This window comes from Anomaloglossus baeobatrachus, unplaced genomic scaffold, assembly GCF_048569485.1.
Source record: "Anomaloglossus baeobatrachus isolate aAnoBae1 unplaced genomic scaffold, aAnoBae1.hap1 Scaffold_551, whole genome shotgun sequence".
Lineage (NCBI taxonomy): Eukaryota > Metazoa > Chordata > Amphibia > Anura > Aromobatidae > Anomaloglossus > Anomaloglossus baeobatrachus.
The window spans coordinates 91,740-114,527 of NW_027444894.1; the positions used below are offsets into that span (position 1 = coordinate 91,740).

At 40.5% G+C, this 22,788-nt stretch overlaps 1 protein-coding gene across 1 annotated transcript in view; it reads right to left on the minus strand.

The window, feature by feature from the left end:
* The window catches only part of LOC142283822 (solute carrier family 13 member 4-like), a 39,841-nt gene extending 23,717 nt beyond the window's left edge, over positions 1-16,124 (minus strand). Inside the window, exons 1-8 of the mRNA XM_075333161.1 lie at positions 16,020-16,124; positions 13,220-13,348; positions 5,370-5,506; positions 3,399-3,580; positions 3,086-3,140; positions 1,486-1,525; positions 1,306-1,383; positions 1,039-1,226 (exon numbers count right to left, since the gene is read on the minus strand). Coding sequence (XP_075189276.1) covers positions 1,039-1,226; positions 1,306-1,383; positions 1,486-1,525; positions 3,086-3,140; positions 3,399-3,580; positions 5,370-5,506; positions 13,220-13,348; positions 16,020-16,121 — 911 coding nt within the window. The 5' untranslated portion in view covers positions 16,122-16,124. The remainder of the gene's footprint in view (positions 1-1,038; positions 1,227-1,305; positions 1,384-1,485; positions 1,526-3,085; positions 3,141-3,398; positions 3,581-5,369; positions 5,507-13,219; positions 13,349-16,019) is intronic.
* Between the last annotated feature and the right edge of the window lie 6,664 nt (positions 16,125-22,788).

A 22,788-nucleotide genomic window follows, 5' to 3' on the forward strand; every position in this document is an offset into this window, starting at 1 on the left:
TAGTTATATTCTTGTACATAGGGGCAGTATTATAGTAGTTATATTCTTGTATATAGGAGCAGTATTATAGTAATTATATTCTTGTATATAGGAGCAGTATTATAGTAATTATATTCTTGTACATAGGGGGCAGTATTATAGTAGTTATATTCTTGTACATAGGGGCAGTATTATAGTAGTTATATTCTTGTACATAGGGGGCAGTATTATAGTAGTTATATTCTTGTATATAGGGGGCAGTATTATAGTAGTTATATTCTTGTACATAGGGGCAGTATTATAGTAGTTATATTCTTGTACATAGGGGCAGTATTATAGTAGTTATATTCTTGTACATAGGGGCAGTATTATAGTAGTTATATTCTTGTACATAGGGGGCAGTATTATAGTAGTTATATTCTTGTATATAGGGGGCAGTATTATAGTAGTTATATTCTTGTACATAGGGGCAGTATTATAGTAGTTATATTCTTGTACATAGGGGGCAGTATTATAGTAGTTATATTCTTGTACATAGGGGGCAGTATTATAGTAGTTATATTCTTGTACATAGGGGCAGTATTATAGTAGTTATATTCTTGTACATAGGGGGCAGTATTATAGTAGTTATATTCTTGTATATAGGGACAGTATTATAGTAGTTATATTCTTGTACATAGGGGGCAGTATTATAGTAGTTATATTCTTGTATATAGGGGCAGTATTATAGTAGTTATATTCTTGTACATAGGAGCAGTATTATAGTAGTTATATTCTTGTACATAGGGGGCAGTATTATAGTAGTTATATTCTTGTACATAGGGGCAGTATTATAGTAGTTATATTCTTGTACATAGGGGCAGTATTATAGTAGTTATATTCTTGTACATAGGAGCAGTATTATAGTACTTATAATCTTGTACATAGGAGCAGTATTATAGTAGTTATATTCCTGTGCATAGGGGGCAGTATTATAGTAGTTATATTCTTGTACACAGGTGGCGGTGTTCTTAGATTCTTGCACAGGAGAAGAATAAGGAGTACACCTCAAGTTCTTACTTCTTAAAGTGCTCTAGAAATATGAGGCTGGTGGAGGTCCCAATAATTGTGGTGAGGCCACCAATGGTCGCTGCGTAGGAGATACTTAGTGACAGACACTTGCAGATCATGTGGTCGTGTTTAGATCTGTATTTTCCCATGGTCTTTGGGTCTTTGGACTCAGTAGATGGAAGAACCAGAATCTGTGTCTGTAAAGGATAATGACAATGTTAGTTGCATGACATTTATTGTAAGGGTCTGTATGTGCAGTCATTATAATAGTCCTACCTGAGCTAGGGTCTGCCCATTAGTCGGGGGCTTCACAATTCTCATTGGGTTGGCAATCATATGAACGCCATTCAGATTCTGCTAGAAGAAAAGAAAGAAATACATATATAGAGTTCAACCATCCCACCAGGGCTATGACATTCTTTAAGCCCACCCAAGTTTTACTGATATTAGTTATACCTTGCTTTGTATGAGTTTGCTTAGATCCTTTGCTGTTGCCCTAGGATAAAAAAAAGAATATATTAAATAATTAATTAATCTGAAAAAATGAAGCATATTTGCAAATAGACTTGATTAAAATAGATGATTGTTTGGTGTATGCAGCCCTTATGCAGACCTATGTGCTCCAGATTGATGCTTCATCATGTTTACAGAGTAAAATGGTGCCCGGTGTCTTGTCTAACCCTATAGTGGTGTATTACTCCCTTGCTTACGGCTATCCTCCTCCTCAGTACTATAGAGATACCTGTAGCCAGTACAGGTACAATAGCTACAGGTTAGAATAAAAGCAATTTAACAGATAACACCCACTGAATTCTGAACTTGCAGCTCCACAAGTAGGAAACACCCACTGAGCTCTGAACTTGCAGCTCCACAAGTAGAAAACGCCCACTGAGCTCTGAACTTACAGCTCCACAAGTAGAAAACGCCCACTGAGCTCTGAACTTACAGCTCCACAAGTAGGAAACACCCACTGAACTCTGAACTTACAGCTCCACAAGTAGGAAACACCCACTGAGCTCTGAACTTATGGCTACACAAGTAGGAAATGCCCACTGAGCTCTGAACTTGCAACTCCACAAGTAGGAAACACCCACTGAGCTCTGAACTTATGGCTACACAAGTAGGAAATGCCCACTGAGCTCTGAACTTGCAGCTCCACAAGTAGGAAACACCCACTGAGCTCTGAACTTGCAGCTCCACAAGTAGGAAACACCCACTGAGCTCTGAACTTGCAGCTCCACAAGAAGGAAACACCCACTGAACTCTGAACATGCAGCTCCACAAGTAGGAAACACCCACTGAGCTCTGAACTTACAGCTCCACAAGTAGGAAACACCCACTGAGCTCTGAGCTTACAGCTCCATAAGGAGGAAACACCCACTGAGCTCTGAACTTACAGCTCCACAAGTAGGAAACACCCACTGAGCTCTGAACTTACAGCTCCACAAGTAGGAAACACCCACTGAGCTCTGAGCTTACAGCTCCATAAGGAGGAAACACCCACTGAGCTCTGAACTTACAGCTCCACAAGTAGGAAACACCCACTGAGCTCTGAACTTACAGTCACAAGTAGGAAACACCCACTGAGCTCTGAAGTTACAGCTCCACAAGTAGGAAACACCCACTGAGCTCTGAACTTACAGCTCCACAAGTAGGAAACACCCACTGAGCTCTGAACTTACAGCTCCATAAGGAGGAAACACCCACTGAGCTCTGAACTTACAGCTCCATAAGGAGGAAACACCCACTGAGCTCTGAACTTACAGCTCCATAAGGAGGAAACACCCACTGAGCTCTGAACTTGCAGCTCCACAAGTAGGAAACACCCACTGAGCTCTGAGCTTACAGCTCCACAAGTAGGAAACACCCACTGAGCTCTGAGCTTACAGCTCCACAAGTAGGAAACACCCACTGAGCTCTGAACTTGCAGCTCCATAAGTAGGAAACAACCACTGAGCTCTGAACTTACAAGCATTAAGCTGTTTCAGATACATAGTGACAATGCGCTCGTATACATCTTACATTTATTGTGATTCATCCGTTGAGTTCTACTTACTCCTCGTTTATGAAGATGAGCTCTATGGAAGGCTGGCTCTGCTTCTCCTTTCCACCTGCAGAGTCCAACATGAATTTTGAGAATTTAATATAAGGGTCAGATATAAAATGAAAATGATAGATGTCACATGACTGTTCTGCCATCACCGGAGACGCTGGAGACCCCAGGTGGTTGGCATTTGTGGATGGCAGCTTTATTATAGAGCAACTTTAGGGGTGGGGGGGTATAAAAAAAGTATTGTCTTTGATGTTAATGTGATTATTGGTAGAGTTATAAGACATTAAAAAGGGACATATTTAGTTCCATAAGTGACCTTTCTGCTGAGTGTTTTCTGGTTCTGTAGATCCATTCACCACAGATCCCTCATGATCCTCTTCAGCACTCGTCAGCTGCTGCAGAACCGCGTCCACAATGGGCATCACCATAGCCGTGGACGACGTGTTAGAAAGCCACATGGACAGCAGAGCCGTGCAGCACATAAAGCACATCAACAGCCTGGGGAGAAACACCAGAGAACACTCAGCTCCACAAATCCATATACATAGGGGCAGTATTATAGCAGTTATATTCCTGTACATAGGGGCAGTATTATAGTAGTTATATTCCTGTACATAGGGGCAGTATTATAGTAGTTATATTCTAGTACATAGGGGCAGTATTATAGTAGTTATATTCTTGTACATAGGGGCAGTATTATAGTAGTTATATTCTTGTACATAGGAGCAGTATTATAGTAGTTATATTCTTGTACATAGGGGCAGTATTATAGTAGTTATATTCTTGTACATAGGGGCAGTATTATAGTAGTTATATTCTTGTATATAGGGGGCAGTATTATAGTAGTTATATTCTTGTATATAGGGGGCAGTATTATAGTAGTTATATTCTTGTACATAGGAGCAGTATTATAGTAGTTATATTCTTGTACATAGGAACAGTATTATAGTAGTTATATTCTTGTACATAGTAGTATTATAGTAGTCATATTATTGTACATAGGAGCAGTATTATAGTAGATATATTCTTGTACATAGGAGCAGTATTATAGTAGATATATTCTTGTACATAGGGGGCAGTATTATAGTAGTTATATTCTTGTACATAGGGGCAGTATTATAGTAGTTATATTCTTGTACATAGGGGCAGTATTATAGTAGTTATATTCTAGTACATAGGGGGCAGTATTATAGTAGTTATATTCTTGTACATAGGGCAGTATTATAGTAATTATATTCTTGTATATAGGGGGCAGTATTATAGTAGCTATATTCTTGTACATAGGGGGCAGTATTATAGCAGTTATATTCTTGTATATAGGGGGCAGTATTATAGTAGTTATATTCTTGTACATAGGGGGCAGTATTATAGTAGTTATATTCTTGTACATGGGGCAGTATTATAGTAGTTATATTCTTGTACATAGGGGGCAGTATTATAGTAGTTATATTCTTGTACATGGGGCAGTATTATAGTAGTTATATTCTTGTGTATAGGGGGCAGTATTATAGCAGTTATATTCTTGTATATAGGGAGCAGTATTATAGTAGTTATATTCTTGTATATAGGAGCAGTATTACAGCAGTTATATTCTTGTACATAGGGGCAGTATTATTGTAGTTATATTCTTGTACATAGGAGCAGTATTATAGTAGTTATATTCTTGTACATAGGGGGCAGTATTATTGTAGTTATATTCTTGTACATAGGGGGCAGTATTATAGTAGTTATATTCTTGTATATAGGGGGCAGTATTATAGCAGTTATATTCTTGTATATAGGGAGCAGTATTATAGTAGTTATATTCTTATATATAGGGGCAGTATTACAGCAGTTATATTCTTGTATATAGGGGGCAGTATTATTGTAGTTATATTCTTGTACATAGGGGGCAGTATTATAGTAGTTATATTCTTGTATATAGGGGGCAGTATTATAGCAGTTATATTCTTGTACATAGGGGGCAGTATTATAGTAGTTATATTCTTGTACATAGGGGGCAGTATTATAGTAGTTATACTCTTGTATATAGGGGGCAGTATTATAGTAGTTATTCTTGTACATAGGGGCAGTATTATAGCAGGTATATTCTTGTATATAGGGGGCAGTATTATAGTAGTTATATTCCTGTACATAGGGAGCAGTATTATAGCAGTTATATTCTTGTATATAGGGGGTAGTATTATAGCAGTTATATTCTTGTATATAGGGGGCAGTATTATAGCAGTTATATTATTGTACATAGGAGCAGTATTATAGTACTTCTCCTCCTCTTGCAGGTACTCACATTCCCGGTTTGGCTCCGGACACCATCACCATCCTCAGAGCAATCCTCCTATGCAGATTCCATTTTTCCACCGATGCGGCCAGGCATATCACCCCCATGAGCAGGAGTGTTGTGTTCTTCACATATTCTGCAGCCACCTGTAAGGAAAAACCATCATAAAGGATTGAAGAATGAGTGATGCACAGCTCAGCCTTGCTCAGTGACCTTCTCAATGTCTGTCCTAATCCTCAGTCACTAGATTCTGATATATTATGGGCAGATAAGCGGTTTTACACATGTAGATGGAAAGCTTCTGTTTTTCGTGCAATCTGGTATAATAGACCTGGATCTGTTCTGTTTTGCAGCTGCTGTAAAGTGAGATTGCGGTTTTTCTGTACAGTGACATCTAGTGGTCAGTATGAGTATTGCAATATATCTTTACAGATTTTTTTTGATACATAGGACTTTAATAATAAGCCTTTTGGAGCCAGTATCTGGCAGCCTGGTTGCAGGTATAGTCATGTGAGTTATCTGGCGGTGTTTATAGTTGGAGAATTTGCGATTTCTCACGGATGATGAGTTCTTCAGACATCAGAAAACCATTATCTGACCCGAATCTTGTGATCAGTGGGAACAATAAATTTCACGTTAAAGCTTCCAAAGCGAAAGGCGATGGGAGGTCGGAGGAAAAATGTGAGACCATATGTGAAGAAAGACGGCGGAATGGATCCCGGCCACCATTAACACCCCAGACGCCAATCTGCTCATATTTAGCCAGTTGGCGGTGGATTGCGGTTACATAACTATATCCAAAATACACAGTCCTCCTGTATGGGTTAAGCTGGATTAGCAGCACTTTTATCACTGACAACCAGTATTCTTCGGGTCAGGTTTTCAAGCCCCGTCCATTTTTTGATGGGTGACATCATGTCCTCCTCCTAAATTTATACCCCATACCCTTCCCCCATTGTCTGATAGACTCTGCTTCACTGATTCTATTCGGAGGCTGAAAAAAAAAACATAACCAATGTTTCATCCCTTTAGATTTAGTGAAAATGCTAAATAATACCGCCATATAGTGCAGAATATCAATTTTGGGCAGCGCTTGCAAACACATATCCTGGCATAGAAAACATTTAAAAGTCAAAATAGTGCCAAAAAATGGCACCTGACAGACCTCATATAGTAATTCCAACATTGAACACATAATACCGCTATATAGTGCAGAATATCAGTTTTTGGACATTGCTTAGGTATACAAATTCCTGGCATAGAAATCATTTAAAAGTCAAAATAGTGCCAAATAATGGCACCTGACATACCTCACATAGTAATGCCTACACTGAACACCTAATACCGCCATATAGTGCATAATATCAGTTTTTGACAGCGCTTACATATACAAATCTTGGCATAGAAAATATTTAAAAGTCAATATAACACCAAATAATTACACCTGACAGACCCCACATAGTAATTCCAACATTGAACAAATAATACCGCCATATAGTGCAGAATATCGGTTTTTACATAATAGCGCCATATAGTGCAACAACAATAGTGATACATGGTAATACTATATATACTATATACACAGTGAACAAATAATATAGTGGCATTGTAAAAACAGACTGTATTATGGCCAAGAAACAGAGGTACATATTAATATAATACACACCCTATATAACAGTGAACAAATAATAGTGCTATATAGTGCCAAAGTAAAAATGCGATACAGTGATTTATATTAACACCATACAGACCTTACATAATAGTTATTACGGTGATCATTTAATAGCCCCAAAGTAACAACATAAAATACCCAATATAGTACTGACTACATAATGGTGCCATATGGTGCCAAAGTAAAAATGATATATCGGGACCAAGTCACAGTGATATACATTAGAACCATACAGATTAGACAGTAGTGTTTACAGTGAACATATAATAGTGCCATACAGTACCAAAGTTACATAACACTACACAGACTGTACATAGTGGTGTTTACAGTGAACACATAATAGTGCCATATGGTGCCAAAGTAAAAATGAGATATAGTGCCCAAATAGTAGGAATATATATTAATGCCATATGGGACCTATATAGTAGTGTGTACAGTAAAAACATAAAAATGCTATATACTGCCAAAGTACCACTGATATATTTTTATACCATACAGACTCTACAAAGTATGGCTTATAGTGAATACATAATAGTGCCATACAGTGCCAAAGTAAAAAATGAAATATAGTGCACAAGTAACAGTGATATACACTAGTACTGTACAAAGACAGTACTGTTTACAGTTAACATATAATAGTGCCATACAGTACCAAAGTAAACATTATATATAGTTGCCAAATAATAGGGATATACTGTATATTAATGCCATATTGGATTTATATAGTAGTGCGTTCAGCAAAAACATAAAAGTGCTATATACTGCCAAAGTAACAGTGATATATTTTTATACCATACAGACTCTTAAAAGTAGGGCTTATAGTGAACACATAATAGTGCCATATGATGCCATAGTAATATGTTAACACTACACAGACCATACATATTGGTGTTAACAGTGAACATATAATAGTGCCATACAGTGCCAAAGTTACATAACACGACACAGACCATACATAGTGGTGTTTACAGTGAACACATAATAGTGCCATATGGTGCCAAAGTAATATAACACTACAGAGACCATACATATTGGTGTTTACAGTGAACATATAATAGTGCCATACAGTGCCAAAGTTACATAACACTACACAGACCATACATAGTGGTGTTTACAGTGAACACATAATAGTGCCATATGGTGCCAAAGTAAAAATGAGATATAGTGCCCAAATAGTAGGGATATATATTAATGCCATATTGGAACTATTTAATAGTGCTTAGAGTAAAAACATAAAAGCGCTATATAGTGCCAATGTAACACTGATACATTTTTATACCAAAAAGACTACAAAGTAGAGTTTATAGTGAACACATAATAGTGCCATATGATGCCAATACAACATAGCGATATAATGTTCAAGTAACAGCGATATATATTAACACCATAGGAACCTACATAGTACACACATAGTAGTGTGCTATAGTGCACAGATAATACTGCTGTTCACCTCAGTATCAGGGCCAGGGAGGGGTTGCACAATATTGGAGGGGGGCAGGACTATTGATATCTTAGTGATACATGATATTTTCCATTTTAGGGCGGTATGTTATGCACTATATGGACGTTGTCATTCTCCTCTCACTTTCCGTGGATGACGCCATTCTGGACTGATTCCCCCATAAAGCCCTTACAGTAGAGAATGCCGCCCTGTAGGGCACCGCAGTCACCTTGGTGCCGCCCGTGCCACCTTTGCCCCACTGAGATGACCTCATTCCCCGCTCCCCCTCCCCACAATACACGGGGAGCTATTTCTAATAAAAAACTTCTTATTCGGGTGGGCAGGATCCCGTGGCTGGAGCTGAATGGCGGCTTTGTTTTCCGTGATCCGTCCGCCGCCCCACTGAGGAAGGAAAAGTTCTGCGCTAATTCTCTGCCTTCTCTTCCAGATCCCGCAGGTTCCCTCTGTAGGTTACAGAATGTCGCTGACTATGGGTGTGAGGAGTAGTAGTCACCAAAATATATCACCCACAGCATATAGCAGCACTTTTCCGTTTACGGCACTATTATATGTGCACCATCTGGCACTATATTATGGATGGTATAGACAGTTATTATTACACTTACATTATATGGCTATACACTGTCCTGATCTTACCTCTGCAATACAAGTGGATTATTATTACTTTGACATTATATAAAGTACATCATATTGCTATACACTATACAAATAATACCGCCATATAGCATCCATTTAATAAGAGCCACTTGTATTGCAGAGGTACCAACAGGAAAGAGTATTGTTCCGGTCATATCTCTGTAATACAAGTGGATCATTATAACAGTGACATTATAAAAAGTGCATCATACTGCTATACACTGTACAAATAATACCGCCATATAGCATCCATGTAATTAGAGCCACTTCTATTGCAGAGGTACCAACAGGAATGTGTATTGTTCCGGTCATATCTCTGTAATACAAGTGGATCATTATAACAGTGACATTATATAAAGTACATCATATTGCTATACACTGTACAAATAATACCGCCATATAACATCAATGTAAAAAGAGCCACTTGTATTACAGAGGTAAGTACAGTACAGTAATTCCAGTGTTATCTCTGTAATACAAGTGGATCATTATTACATTGACATTATATGAAGTACATACACTGTACAAATAATACCGCCATATAGCATCAGTGTATTAATGAGCCACTTGTATAGCAGAGGTACAAACAGGACAGTATATTGTTCCGGTCTTATTTCTGTACTACAAGTGGATCATTATTACATTGACATTATATAAAGTAAATTATACTGCTATATACTGTACAAATAATACCGCCATATAGCATTGGTGTAATAACAGCCTCTTGTATTATAGAAGTATGGACAGGACAGTATATTATTCCGGTCTCATCTTTATAATACAAGTGGATCATTATTACTTTTACATTATATAATGTAAATTATACTGCTATATACTGTACTAAAAATACCGCCATATATCATCGGTTTAATGAGACACTTGTATTGCAGAGGTACGACCAGGACAGTCTATTGGTCTGGTCTTATCTCTGTAATACAAGTGGATTATTATTATATTGACATTATATAAAGTGCATCATACTGCTATACAATGTACAAATAATGCTGCCATATACTGTAGCATTGGTGAAATAACAATCACTTGTATTATAAAGGTACGACCAGGACAGTATATTGTTCAGGTCTTATCTCTGTAACACAAGTGGATCATTATTACATTCACATTATATAATGTAAATTATACTGCAATACACAGTACAAATAATACCGCCAAATAGCATCAGTGCAATAACAGCCACTTGTTTTGAAGGGGTACAAACAGGAGTGTATATTGTTCTGGTCTTATCTCTCTAATGCAAGTGTATCATTATTACATTGACATTATACAAAGTACATCATATTGTTATACACTGTACAAATAATACCGCCATATAGAATCAGTGTGATACATCCCACTTGTTTTCCAGAGGTATGACCAGGACATTATATTTCCCCGATCTTACTTCTGTAATACAAGTAGCTCATTATTACACTGATGCTATATGGCGCCATTATTTGTACAGTGTATAGCAGTATGACGTACTTTATGGCAAAATTCTGATGCACTTTATGGCACTATGTTACGGACGGTATTATTTGTACAGAAAGTCAGTAATTTTAATATTTGGTATTATATGGCATTTTATTGTTGGGGCAGTATTTAATTTTTTATTTAAAGTTCGTCATTATTACATTGACGTTATATGGCGGTATTATTTGTACATAATTAAATTAAGATAATGCAGCACATTGATTCAAATGTGTTTAGGGGTGGTATCTCAGTGTCTCATTAGCTGTATATGGCAGTATTATACACTTTATTGAGGCATAATTTGTGCACCATATGGCATTTAATTATGAATGTCATTGATTCTACACAGAACATCTTCCATTGGCACAATACTGTTAGGCGGTATTATCTAATCATTAAAATGTGTTCATTATTACTTTGATATCATATGCACTTAATGACGGTATTATTTGTGCATTATATGGCACTGTATTATAGATGGTATTATGTCTGCATAGACAACCATTAAATATTACACTGAATTTATATGTCTCTATACTGATGGGCAGTATTATATCTTCATTATTACATTGATATTATATGGCTGTATTATTTGTGCACTATGTAGCACTATATTATAGATGGTATTATCTCTGCATAGACAACCATTTAATAATAACACTGAGTTTATATGTCTGTATACTGATGGGCAGTATTATCTCTTCATTATTACATTGAGGTTATATGGCGGTATTATTTGTGCACTATATGGCACTAGATTATAGATAGTATTATCTCTTCATAGACAACCATTTAATAATAACACACTGAATTTATGTCTCTATACTGAAGGGCAGTATTGTCTCTACATTATATTGATGCTATATGGCGGTATTATTTATACATAACTAAATAAAATAATACAGCACACTGATTGAAAATTTGTGTGAGTGAGTGTGTGTTTGGGGTCGGGGTTAGCCTGTCAAAGTTACCAGCACACTTGTCACTGACACTATATAGCAGTATTATGCACTTTCTGAAGGTACTATTTGTGCATTATACAAGACTCTTGCAATTCGGCGTATTATTACATTGACATTGAATGACACTTTATCGGCAGGCGGTATTATGCCTGCATTGAAAAAAAGTGTTTAGTATTATATTGACATTATATAGCGCCATTATTTTTCTGCAAATTTATAAATGAATCAAAAATGTGTATTGTGGGTGGGGTTTTGTCTCAAGGCCAACATCATCAATCAGCTCACAGTGTTTAGCAGTATTATGCACCTTTTGGCGGTATTATTGTCACAGCGTTTTGCTCTAGACTCGCACCTCGTGTGGCGCTGTTCACACCGCAGACTGACACTCCTCACCATGCTTTCTCTGGTGCCTCTGAGTTGCACAGACAGGCTCGGGCGTCGTCCAGCTGTGTGCTCATTAGTGATCAGGATAGCAGGAGTTAATTCCTGCTGGTTACCTTATTGATCACATGTTGTTGGAGACCTATCACAGTTAGTAACCGCCTTTTTAAGATGGTGGAGCCTGTCTTCCCATGCCGACTATAGCTTTCTGCTATCCCGGTCCGTGTGCTGTGGAGTTCCTCCTGTCGGCTGGTTATTTCCTCCCTGCTCTTATTTTCCTCCTTATCACTTGATGTCTGATTACTCTGTGTGAGCGTGCCGTATGATAGTTTTGGTTTCTCCTGTTTTTCCTTATCTGTGGCTTCTACCACTCCCGTCCCGGCCTTCCCCTGTGGTTGGGGTATTAGATCAGGGCTGTCCAGGAGCAGGGCAAGGAAGGCGGCCCAGACATCATCACCATCAGAGGTATCTCTGGGATCAGGGACAGCTAGGACCAGTCTAGGAGCTCCGGTCCCCTGTTATCCCATCACACCCAGTGACAATTATTTGTGCACTGTATGGCGCTATTATCTCTATACAGAATGCCATTCACTAGCTTTTGGGCATTGTATAGCACTATATGACCATGGGTGTTTTATTCTTAGTATCAATGGCAACATAGACCATATGGCGGTATATAGGAACAATATGGATCCACTATTCTGGGGTCTTCTTTTATTTTGCCTATATCCTCGGCTGCCCCCCCCCCAGAAGTGCGCTTCTCCCGCACGGCATTCTGGGTAATGTAATAACAAGGTTTATGACATTGTTTAGACTGGGAATCCTGGCGGAGGTTACGCGGAGGTAGCTGGATTTAATCATCTCATCTGTGGAGCTGGAAACAGGAGGGAACAAGGCCAAAGACCCGGGGTCGGGATCCGTCTGTAACTAAGGAGTCGCCAGAGCCGCAGAACATTCCCAGAATTCCATGTTCTCAATTACCGCCATCACGTGCCACTGCCCAGGAGTGCATCCTGGGTAATTCCTGGCTATATAGCCATATAGTACATATATACATATATTATAATGCAGAAATAGGGAGAAATTGCACCTTTCTTTTGCAGTGGCCTCTAGTGGAGAAGTGTGGTATTACACACTGTCCATTCAAACACATAGAAGATTGTGTCATACACGGTCGTGTTGAGTCCTCCACAGAGGGAGACACTCTTTACACTGTGAGGGGAAGAAGACACCTGTGAAGTATGAACAGACATGTCCTAATCTGAGTGTATCTCACCTCACTGGATTTTAGAACCCCAAAAAGTGGGAAGAGGAATGCGGGAACCAAGGCAGCAGCTCCGAGGGGAACGGCCTCCGACACCCAATATACGGCGGTCACTATGAGGACGTAGGCGCAGGAGGATTCCTATAACAAGAAGGAAAACCCAAAATACAGAGATATGGGTCAAAATCAGTACAGATACATTACTAGTTCTACCTACATGGTATATAACGGGTTAATCATGATATATGGTATATGGAGAGGAGATCAGATGTGTCACCTATGGCTCACAGGACACATACCCATCTGCTCTCCCCCATTACCCAATAATTACCCAGTTGTCATATTGGGCCATTATAGAGCGTCCTGTATTGTCAGCCGAAAGGAACCAGTGTTAACATTGCCATCCATAATAGCCCCATTACAGTGCCATCCATAATGCCCCCATTACAGTGCCATCCATAATAGCCCCATTACAGTGCCATCCATAATACCCCCATTACAGTGCCATCCATAATACCCCCATTACAGTGCCATCCATAATACCCCCATTACAGTGCCATCCATAATACCCCCATTACAGTGCCATCCATAATACCCCCATTACAGTGCCATCCATAATGCCCCCATTACAGTGCCATCCATAATAGCCCCATTACAGTGCCATCCATAATACCCCCATTACAGTGCCATCCATAATACCCCCATTACAGTGCCATCCATAATACCCCCATTACAGTGCCATCCATAATACCCCCATTACAGTGCCATCCATAATACCCCCAATACAGTGCCATCCATAATGCCCCCATTACAGTGCCATCCATAATGCCCCCATTACAGTGCCATCCATAATAGCCCCATTACAGTGCCATCCATAATAGCCCCATTACAGTGCCATCCATAATAGCCCCATTACAGTGCCATCCATAATAGCCCCATTACAGTGCCATCCATAATAGCCCCATTACAGTGCCATTCAGAATGTACCCATTATAGTGCACATTACAGTGCTACTCACAATGCTCCATTAGTGTGCCATCCACAATGCCATCCTTACAGTACCATTCACAAAGCCCACATTATAGTGCCCCTATTACAGTGCCTTCTACAATGCTTCAATTACAGTGCCATTCATACCACCCCCATTACAGTGCCATCCATAATTTCCGCATTACAGTGTCATGCATGGTGTCCCCATTAAAGTGCCATTCATAATACCTTCATTACATGGCCGTCCATAATAATAATAATAATTAATAATAATTGTATTCATTTATATAGCGCTATTAATTCCACAGCGCTTTACATACAGTGCCATCTACAATGCCCCCATTACAGTGCCATTCACAATGTCCCCATTACAGTGCCATTCACAATGCATATTACAGTGCCATTCACAATGTGCCCCTTACAGTGCCATTCACAATGCATATTACAGTGCCATTCACAATGTGCCCCTTACAGTGCCATTCACAATGCATTTTACACTGTCATTCACAATGCCCCCATTACAGTGCCATTCACAATGTGCCCATTACAGTGCCATTCACAATGTGCCCATTACAGTATCATTCACAATGTCCCCATTACAGTGCCATTCACAATTTTGCCATTACAGTGCCATTGACAATGTGCCCATTATAGTGCCATTCACAATGTGCCCATTACAGTGCCATTTATAATGTCCCCATTACAGTGCCATTTATAATGTCCCCATTACAGTGCCATTCACAATGTGCCCATTACAGTGCCATTCACAATGTGCCCATTACAGTGCCATTCACAATGTGCCCCTTACAGTGCCATTCACAATGTGCCCATTACAGTGCCATTCACAATGCCCCCATTACAGTGCCCTTTACAATGTGCCCATTACAGTGCCATTCACAATGTACCCATTACAGTGCCATCCCCAATGTGCCCATTACATTGCCATTCACAATGTACCCATTAAAGTGCCATCCACAATGTCGCCATTACAGTGCCATTGACAATGTGCCTATTACAGTGCCATTGACAATGTGCCCATTACAGTGCCATTCACAATGTACCCATTACAGTGCCATTGACAATGTGCCTATTACAGTGCCATTCACAATGTGCCCATTACATTGTCATTCACAATGTACCCATTAAAGTGCCATTGACAATGTGCCCATTAAAGTGCCATCCACAATGTACCCATTACAGTGCCATCCACAATGTCGCCATTACAGTGCCATTGACAATGTGCCTATTACAGTGCCATTCACAATGTGCCCATTACATTGTCATTCACAATGTACCCATTACAGTGCCATTGACAATGTGCCCATTACAGTGCCATTCAAAATGTTTCCATAAAAGTGCAATCCACAATAGTGCCGTGCACAGCACCCTTATAATAACAAGGCCATCCACAATGTCCTTATAACAGTACCATCCATATCATCCTCCTAACATTGCTATCCATAACACCCTCCTATCATTGTTGACCAAAGTGTCTCTAGAAGAATATGGTCCTCATTACAGTGTCTGTATAACAGTGCCATCTATAGTGGCCAAGACATGTTTGGCCAATAACAGTGTCAATCTAAACATCACAACTACAGTGTCCCCCCATAATGCCCCCATTACGGTGCCATCCAGTCACATCTCACAGTACCCTTATAACATTGCCGTCCATAGAGCCCCATGACTGTGCTCGTCAGTCTTGACCCATTCTTTGTTTTGGTGCATACCCGATTGTGCGCCCCCTGATTGCTGTCATGGTTTGGGGGGGCACAGGGCGTGATCCCGAGTAATAAAAAGTGGTCGTAAGTCTGATACTTACACTGCTGGGGTGCAGAAGGGGGAGGGGGAGCAGTAGGAGGGGGATGGAGATGACCAGGACCAGGTTCTTGGATCGCATAAGTTGGGTCCACACCCCCGCCATCCTGGTCCGGTGGTAGCAGAGCGGGCGTCTGTCCCGAATCATGAAGGCTCACCGGTGGATTTTCTTCTAAGTCTCTCTTCTCGAAATCCTGTGACGCCCATTAATCCTTTGCTCGTTTCTCCCCCACAAACTCTGGGACTTAGGTGGGACTTGTTAGCATTTTGTTAAATACATTGTCAAGGTTACTATTCTTAGGGATTAAAAAACAAAAAAAAAATCCCGTAATCCTAAATTAACTGCTCCCTCAATGTATATGAGGCGGTCGGGGCGGTGAGCTCTCCACCTTCATTACTGATTCTGCAAATTAGGTTATAACTTTTTATATATTTATAATTTATAATAAAAAAGAAAAACTAAAAAATGAACAAATAAAAAAACGAAGAAAACAAAAGTAAAACTTAATAAATGGAAAGAAAAAAACATGTAAATAAAAGTAATGCAAAAATTCAACTAATAAATGGATAATCTAAAATAAAAGAAAACCTTAAAAAATTAACAATCTAAAACAAATACTTGAAAAAAGAAAAAAAAAAGTTAAAAAAATATAGTGGGAAAAATAAATGAATTAAAAAAGCCAATAAGGAGGGGAAAAAATAAAACAAAAACTTCATATAATGGACTTTGGATTCTGGCGATATGGACAGTTAGTATCTCAGCATAACTAGTGATGAGCGAGCACTGCAATGCTCAAGGCTTGTTTCAAGTGCCGAGAACCCAAGCATGGCAGTGCCCACTCATCACTAGTTACCAGTACTGAGCACCCGAGCCTGGTAGTGCCCGCTCATCACTAGTTACCAGTACTGAGCACCCGAGCCTGGTAGTGCCCGCTCATCACTAGTTACCAGTACTGAGCACCCGAGCATGGTAGTGTTCACTCATCACTAGTTACCAGTACTGAGCACCCGAGCATGGTAGTGCCCGCTCATCACTAGTTACGAGTACTGAGCACCCGAGCATGGTAGTGCCCGCTCATCACTAGTTACGAGTACTGAGCACCCGAGCCTGGTAGTGCCCGCTCATCACTAGTTACCAGTACTGAGCACCCGAGCATGGTAGTGCCCACTCATCACTAGTTACGAGTACTGAGCACCCGAGCCTGGTAGTGCCCGCTCATCACTAGTTACCAGTACTGAGCACCCGAGCATGGTAGTGCCCACTCATCACTAGTTACAAGTACTGAGCACCCGAGCATGGTAGTGCCCGCTCATCACTAGTTACCAGTACTGAGCACCCGAGCATGGTAGTGCCCGCTCATCACTAGTTACCAGTACTGAGCACCCGAGCATGGTAGTGCCCACTCATCACTAGTTACCAGTACTGAGCACCCGAGCATGGTAGTGCCCGCTCATCACTAGTTACCAGTACTGAGCACCCGAGCATGGTAGTGCCCGCTCATCACTAGTTACGAGTACAGAGCACCCGAGCATGGTAGTGCCCGCTCATCACTAGTTACCAGTACTGAGCACCCGAGCATGGTAGTGCCCGCTCATCACTAGTTAAAACCATATACAGTGCCTTGCGAAACTATTCGTCCCCCTTGATTTCTTCAACCTTTTCCCACACTTCAGGCTTCAAACATAAAGATAAAAATGTTAATGTTCTGGTCAAGAATCAACAACAAGTGACACAATTGTGAAGTTGAACGAAATTTATTGCTTATTTTAAACTTTTGTAAAAAAATAAATAACTGAAAATTGGGGCGTGCAATATTATTCATCCCCTGTAAGGTAATACTTTGCAGCACCACCTTTTGCTGCGATTACAGCTGCAGTCTCTTGGGGTATGTGTCTATCAGTTTTGCACATGGAGAGACTGAAATTCTCGCCCATTCTTCCTTTGTAAACAGCTCGAGCTGAGTGAGGTTGGATGGAGAGCGTTTGTGAACAGCAGTTTTCAGCTCTTTCCACAGATTCTCGATTGGGTTCAGGTCTGGACTGTGACTTGGCCATTCTAACACCTGGATACGGTTATTTGTGAACCATTCCATTGTAGATTTTGCTTTATGTTTGCAATCATTGTCTTGTTGGAAGACAAATCTCCGTCCCAGTCTCAGGTCTTTTACAGACTCCAACAGGTTTTCTTCAAGAATGATCCTGTATTTGGCTCCATCCATCTTCCCATCAATTTTAACCATCTTCCCTGTCCCTGCTGAAAAAAAGCAGGCCCAAACCATGATGCTGCCACCACCATGTTTGACAGTGGGGATGGTGTGTTCAGGGTGATGAGCTGTGTTGCTTTTACGCCAAACATATCGTTTGGCATTGTGCCCAAATAGTTTGATTTTGGTTTCACCTGACCAGAGCACCTTGTTTGGTGTCTCCAGGTGGCTTGTGGCAAACTTTAAACTACACTTTTTATGGATATCTTTGAGAAATGGCTTTCTTCTTGCCACTCTTCCATAAGGCCAGATTTGTGCAGTGTACGACTGATTGTTGTGCTATGGACAGACTCTGCCACCTCAGCTGTAGATCTCTGCAGATCATCCAGAGTGATCGTGGGCCTCTTGGCTGCACCTCTGATCAGTCTTTTCCTTGTTTGAGATGAAAGTTTGGATGGACGGCCGGGTCTTGGTAGATTTGCAGTGGTATGATACTCCTTCCATCTCAATATGATCGCTTGCACAGTACTGCTTGGGATGTTTAAAGTTCTGGTAATCTTTTTTGAACCAAATCCGGCTTTAAACTTCTCCACAACAGTATCATGGACCTGCCTGTTGTGTTCCTTGGTCTTCATGATGCTCTCTGTGCTTTACACAGAACCCTGAGACTATCACAGAGCAGGGGCATTTATACGGAGACATGATTATACACAGGGGCTTATATTTATCATCATCAGTCATTTAGGACAACATTGGATCATTCAGAGATCTGCTGCACTGAAAGTAAAGGGGATGAATAATATTGCACGCCCCAATTTTCAGTTTATTATTTTTTACAAAAGTTTAAAATAAGCAATAAATGTCATTCACCTTCACAATTGTGGCCACTTGTTGTTGATTCTTCACCAGAACATTAACATTTTTATCCTCATGTTTGAAGCCTGAAATGTGGAAAAGATTGAAAAATTCAAGGGGGGGGGGATGCTTTCGCAAGGCACTGTATAAGTGTACGTTATATTATATTAAAAATAATAAAAAGGGAAGCCTAAAAAATGGAGAATCAAAACATGATAAATCTAAGGAAGCGAAAGAGAAAAAGCGAAGAAAAAAAATAAAAAAATACAACCTAAGAAAGCTAGAAAAAAAACTAAAACAATGGACAACCTAAAAACAAATATTAAAAAAAAACCCAAAAAAGTTGAAAACCTATAAGAGATATAAAAAAAACTAAAAGGGAAAAAAAACCCAAAAATGAAATAAAAATGACAGCCTAAAATGTACAACATAAGAAAACAAAAAAAGAAAAAAACGCAAAGAAAATTTCAATCTAAAGTAATATCCTAAGAAAGCAGAAGAATAGGAAGCAAAAATGGACAACCTAAAATAAACAGTTAAAAATAACTATAAAATAAAAAATCCAAAATAAAAATCATAAAATGAAATGCCTAAGAAAACAAGAGAGGAAAATCCTACAGAAATTTATAACATAAAACAAATTATTAAAAGGTAAACTGGAAAAATTAAAAAAGAATCCCTTAAATAAAAATCTCTCAATGGGTTATAGGGCACACTGTGTTTACACTACTTAGATAAAAATCAGGATATTTGTTTTTTGGGTTAAAATTTAGGAAAACCTAAAAAGTTCCATCTCCAGTGATATTTTATCAGGACAGTAGAATATTTAAGTAGAAGCAGCATTGGTGATCTCCTCATCTCAAACAATTTATTGAAGCAAAAGCCAACACCAGGGGGTGTTTACCCCCCACGCCCAAAATGTCAGTGTCTCAATAACTTGTCATGTGGCCTTGAGCATCATTTACAGCTGACAATGGAGCCTCCTGCTGGTCACAAGTGGAGTTATTGTCTGCTAAGGCATGCCATCCCATTCTTCATGAAGAGTGGCCCTCAGGTCATTGAGGTTTTGCGGTATAGAGTTATGACCTCTACTCGATGACTCAGCTTCTCACATAGGTTTTCTATGGGATTCAGATCTGGAGAAAGTGCAGCCGCTGCATTTGAGGTTCCCCCAGTCTCCAGCAGCCATTCCCGAAGGATACGACCGTGATGAGCTGAAGCATTGTCATCCATTAAGATGACATTAGATCAGTGCTGTTCATGTAGAGGCAGAATGATTGGATTAATGATGTTACTCCATTTGTAGGGGCTGTCACTGCACCATTCACACAGTGTAGGGCAGTTCTATTCTGACTAGACACTCTGGCCCACACTAACACCACCACCACCAATGGCTCATCTGGTGACCGCAGTGGCTGATGCATAGCGCTGTCCTTGATGTCTCATTGGCAGCCATCATTTATGCTCAGCGTGAATTAACTTTCATCAGTGAAAAGCGTTTAGGTCCACTGGTCCGTGGTCCAGTGTAGAGTACGTCTGTGCCTGGGGGTGTGGTCAGGTACATAGATGACGTCTGTGCCTGGTGATGTGGTCAGGAACGTAGATGATGCCTGTGCCTGGTGGTGTGGTCAGGTACATAGATGACACCTGTGCCTGGTGATGTGGTCAGGTACATAGATGACGCCTGTGCCTGATGATGTGGTCAGGAACATAGATGATGCCTGTGCCTGATGGTGTGGTCAGGTACATAGATGACACCTGTGCCTGGTGATGTGGTCAGGAACGTAGATGATGCCTGTGCCTGGTGGTGTGGTCAGGTACATAGATGACACCTGTGCCTGGTGATGTGGTCAGGTACATAGATGACACCTGTGCCTGGTGATGTGGTCAGGAACGTAGATGATGCCTGGACCTGGTGGTGTGGTCAGGTACGTAGATGACGCCTGTGCCTGGTGGTGTAGTCAGGTACATAGATGACGCCTGTGCCTGGTGGTGTGGACAGATACGTAGATGACGCCTGTACCTGGTGGTGTAGTCCGGTACATAGATTACGCCTGTGCCTGGTGGTGTGGTCAGGTACCTTGCACATTGTCTAGCTCGTAGACGACACTGATGGAAACGATTTTGAATGGTCTGACATGACACTGGGGGGGCCTCTCACTTTCCTTAAATGTGCCTGTAGTTGGGTGGCATTCAGCATCCGGTTCTGAAGAACATTGTTCACAATGAAGCGGTCATCAATGTGGGATATGACCAAAGGACATCCACTTCTATGCCTTTATGTGACTCTTCCAGTCTCTCTGTGTCCCTGTACAACCTGCTTGTGACACTCTGTACTGCTCTAAGCTCTAACTTCCGTCTGAGAAAATCCAAGTTGAAGCCTCGCAATGGAGTGATACTGCTGATCAATTATTAGGTGTCATCTGGGTCTCATACCACTTTTCATTGAACCCCAACATTTATGGGGCGATTCATGGATCAAACACCTGTTGTGAATTTTGCCATTAGGCTCCTTGTTAGAGAACAGCAAGTTGTGCAAACGTCCTGAAACATTGAACAGTTGGACATGAGAATCCAAAAGCGCACAGTGGGTCACATTATGTTCACCTGAAAAGGTCTTATCCTGTAGTTTCACTCAAAGGCCAAATATCCTGAACTTTTTGTCAGACGTGTATAATGGTCTGATTGGGCTGTCCACAGGATATGCAATAAATATCTGATAGATTGCATATCCAGAGAGCTCACCAGAGGCATCATATTCATGAGGTCTCACCAGAGGTCTCATATTCCAGAGGTCTCACCATAGCTCTCATATTCCAGAGGTCTCATCCAAGGTCTCATATTCCAGAAGTCTCATATTCCAGAGGTCTCACCCGAGGTCTCATACTCCAGAGGTCTCATATTCCAGAGGTCTCACCCGAGGTCTCATACTCCAGAGGTCTCATATTCTAGAGATCTCACCAGAGGTCTCATATTCCAGAGGTCTCACCCTAGGTCTCATACTCCAGAGGTTTCATATTCTAGAAATCTCACCAGAGGTCTCATATTCCAGAGGTCTCACCCGAGGTCTCATACTCCAGAGGTCTCATATTCTAGAGATCTCACCAGAGGTCTCATATTCCAGAGGTCTCACCCGAGGTCTCATACTCCAGAGGTCTCATATTCCAGAGGTCTCACCCGAGGTCTCATACTCCAGAGGTCTCATATTCTAGAGATCTCACCAGAGGTCTCATATTCCAGAGGTCTCACCCTAGGTCTCATACTCCAGAGGTTTCATATTCTAGAAATCTCACCAGAGGTCTCATATTCCAGAGGTCTCACCCGAGGTCTCATACTCCAGAGGTCTCATATTCTAGAGATCTCACCAGAGGTCTCATATTCCAGAGGTCTCACCCGAGGTCTCATACTCCAGAGGTCTCATATTCTAGAGATCTCACCAGAGGTCTCATATTCCAGAGGTCTCACCCGAGGTCTCATACTCCAGAGGTTTGATATTCTAGAGATCTCACCAGAGGTCTCATATTCCAGAGGTCTCACCCGAGGTCTCATGCTCCAGAGGTCTCATATTCTAGAGATCTCACCAGAGGTCTCATACTCCAGAGGTCTCATATTCTAGAGATCTCACCAGAGGTCTCATATTCCAGAGGTCTCACCCGAGGTCTCATACTCCAGAGGTCTCATATTCTAGAGATCTCACCAGAGGTCTCATATTCC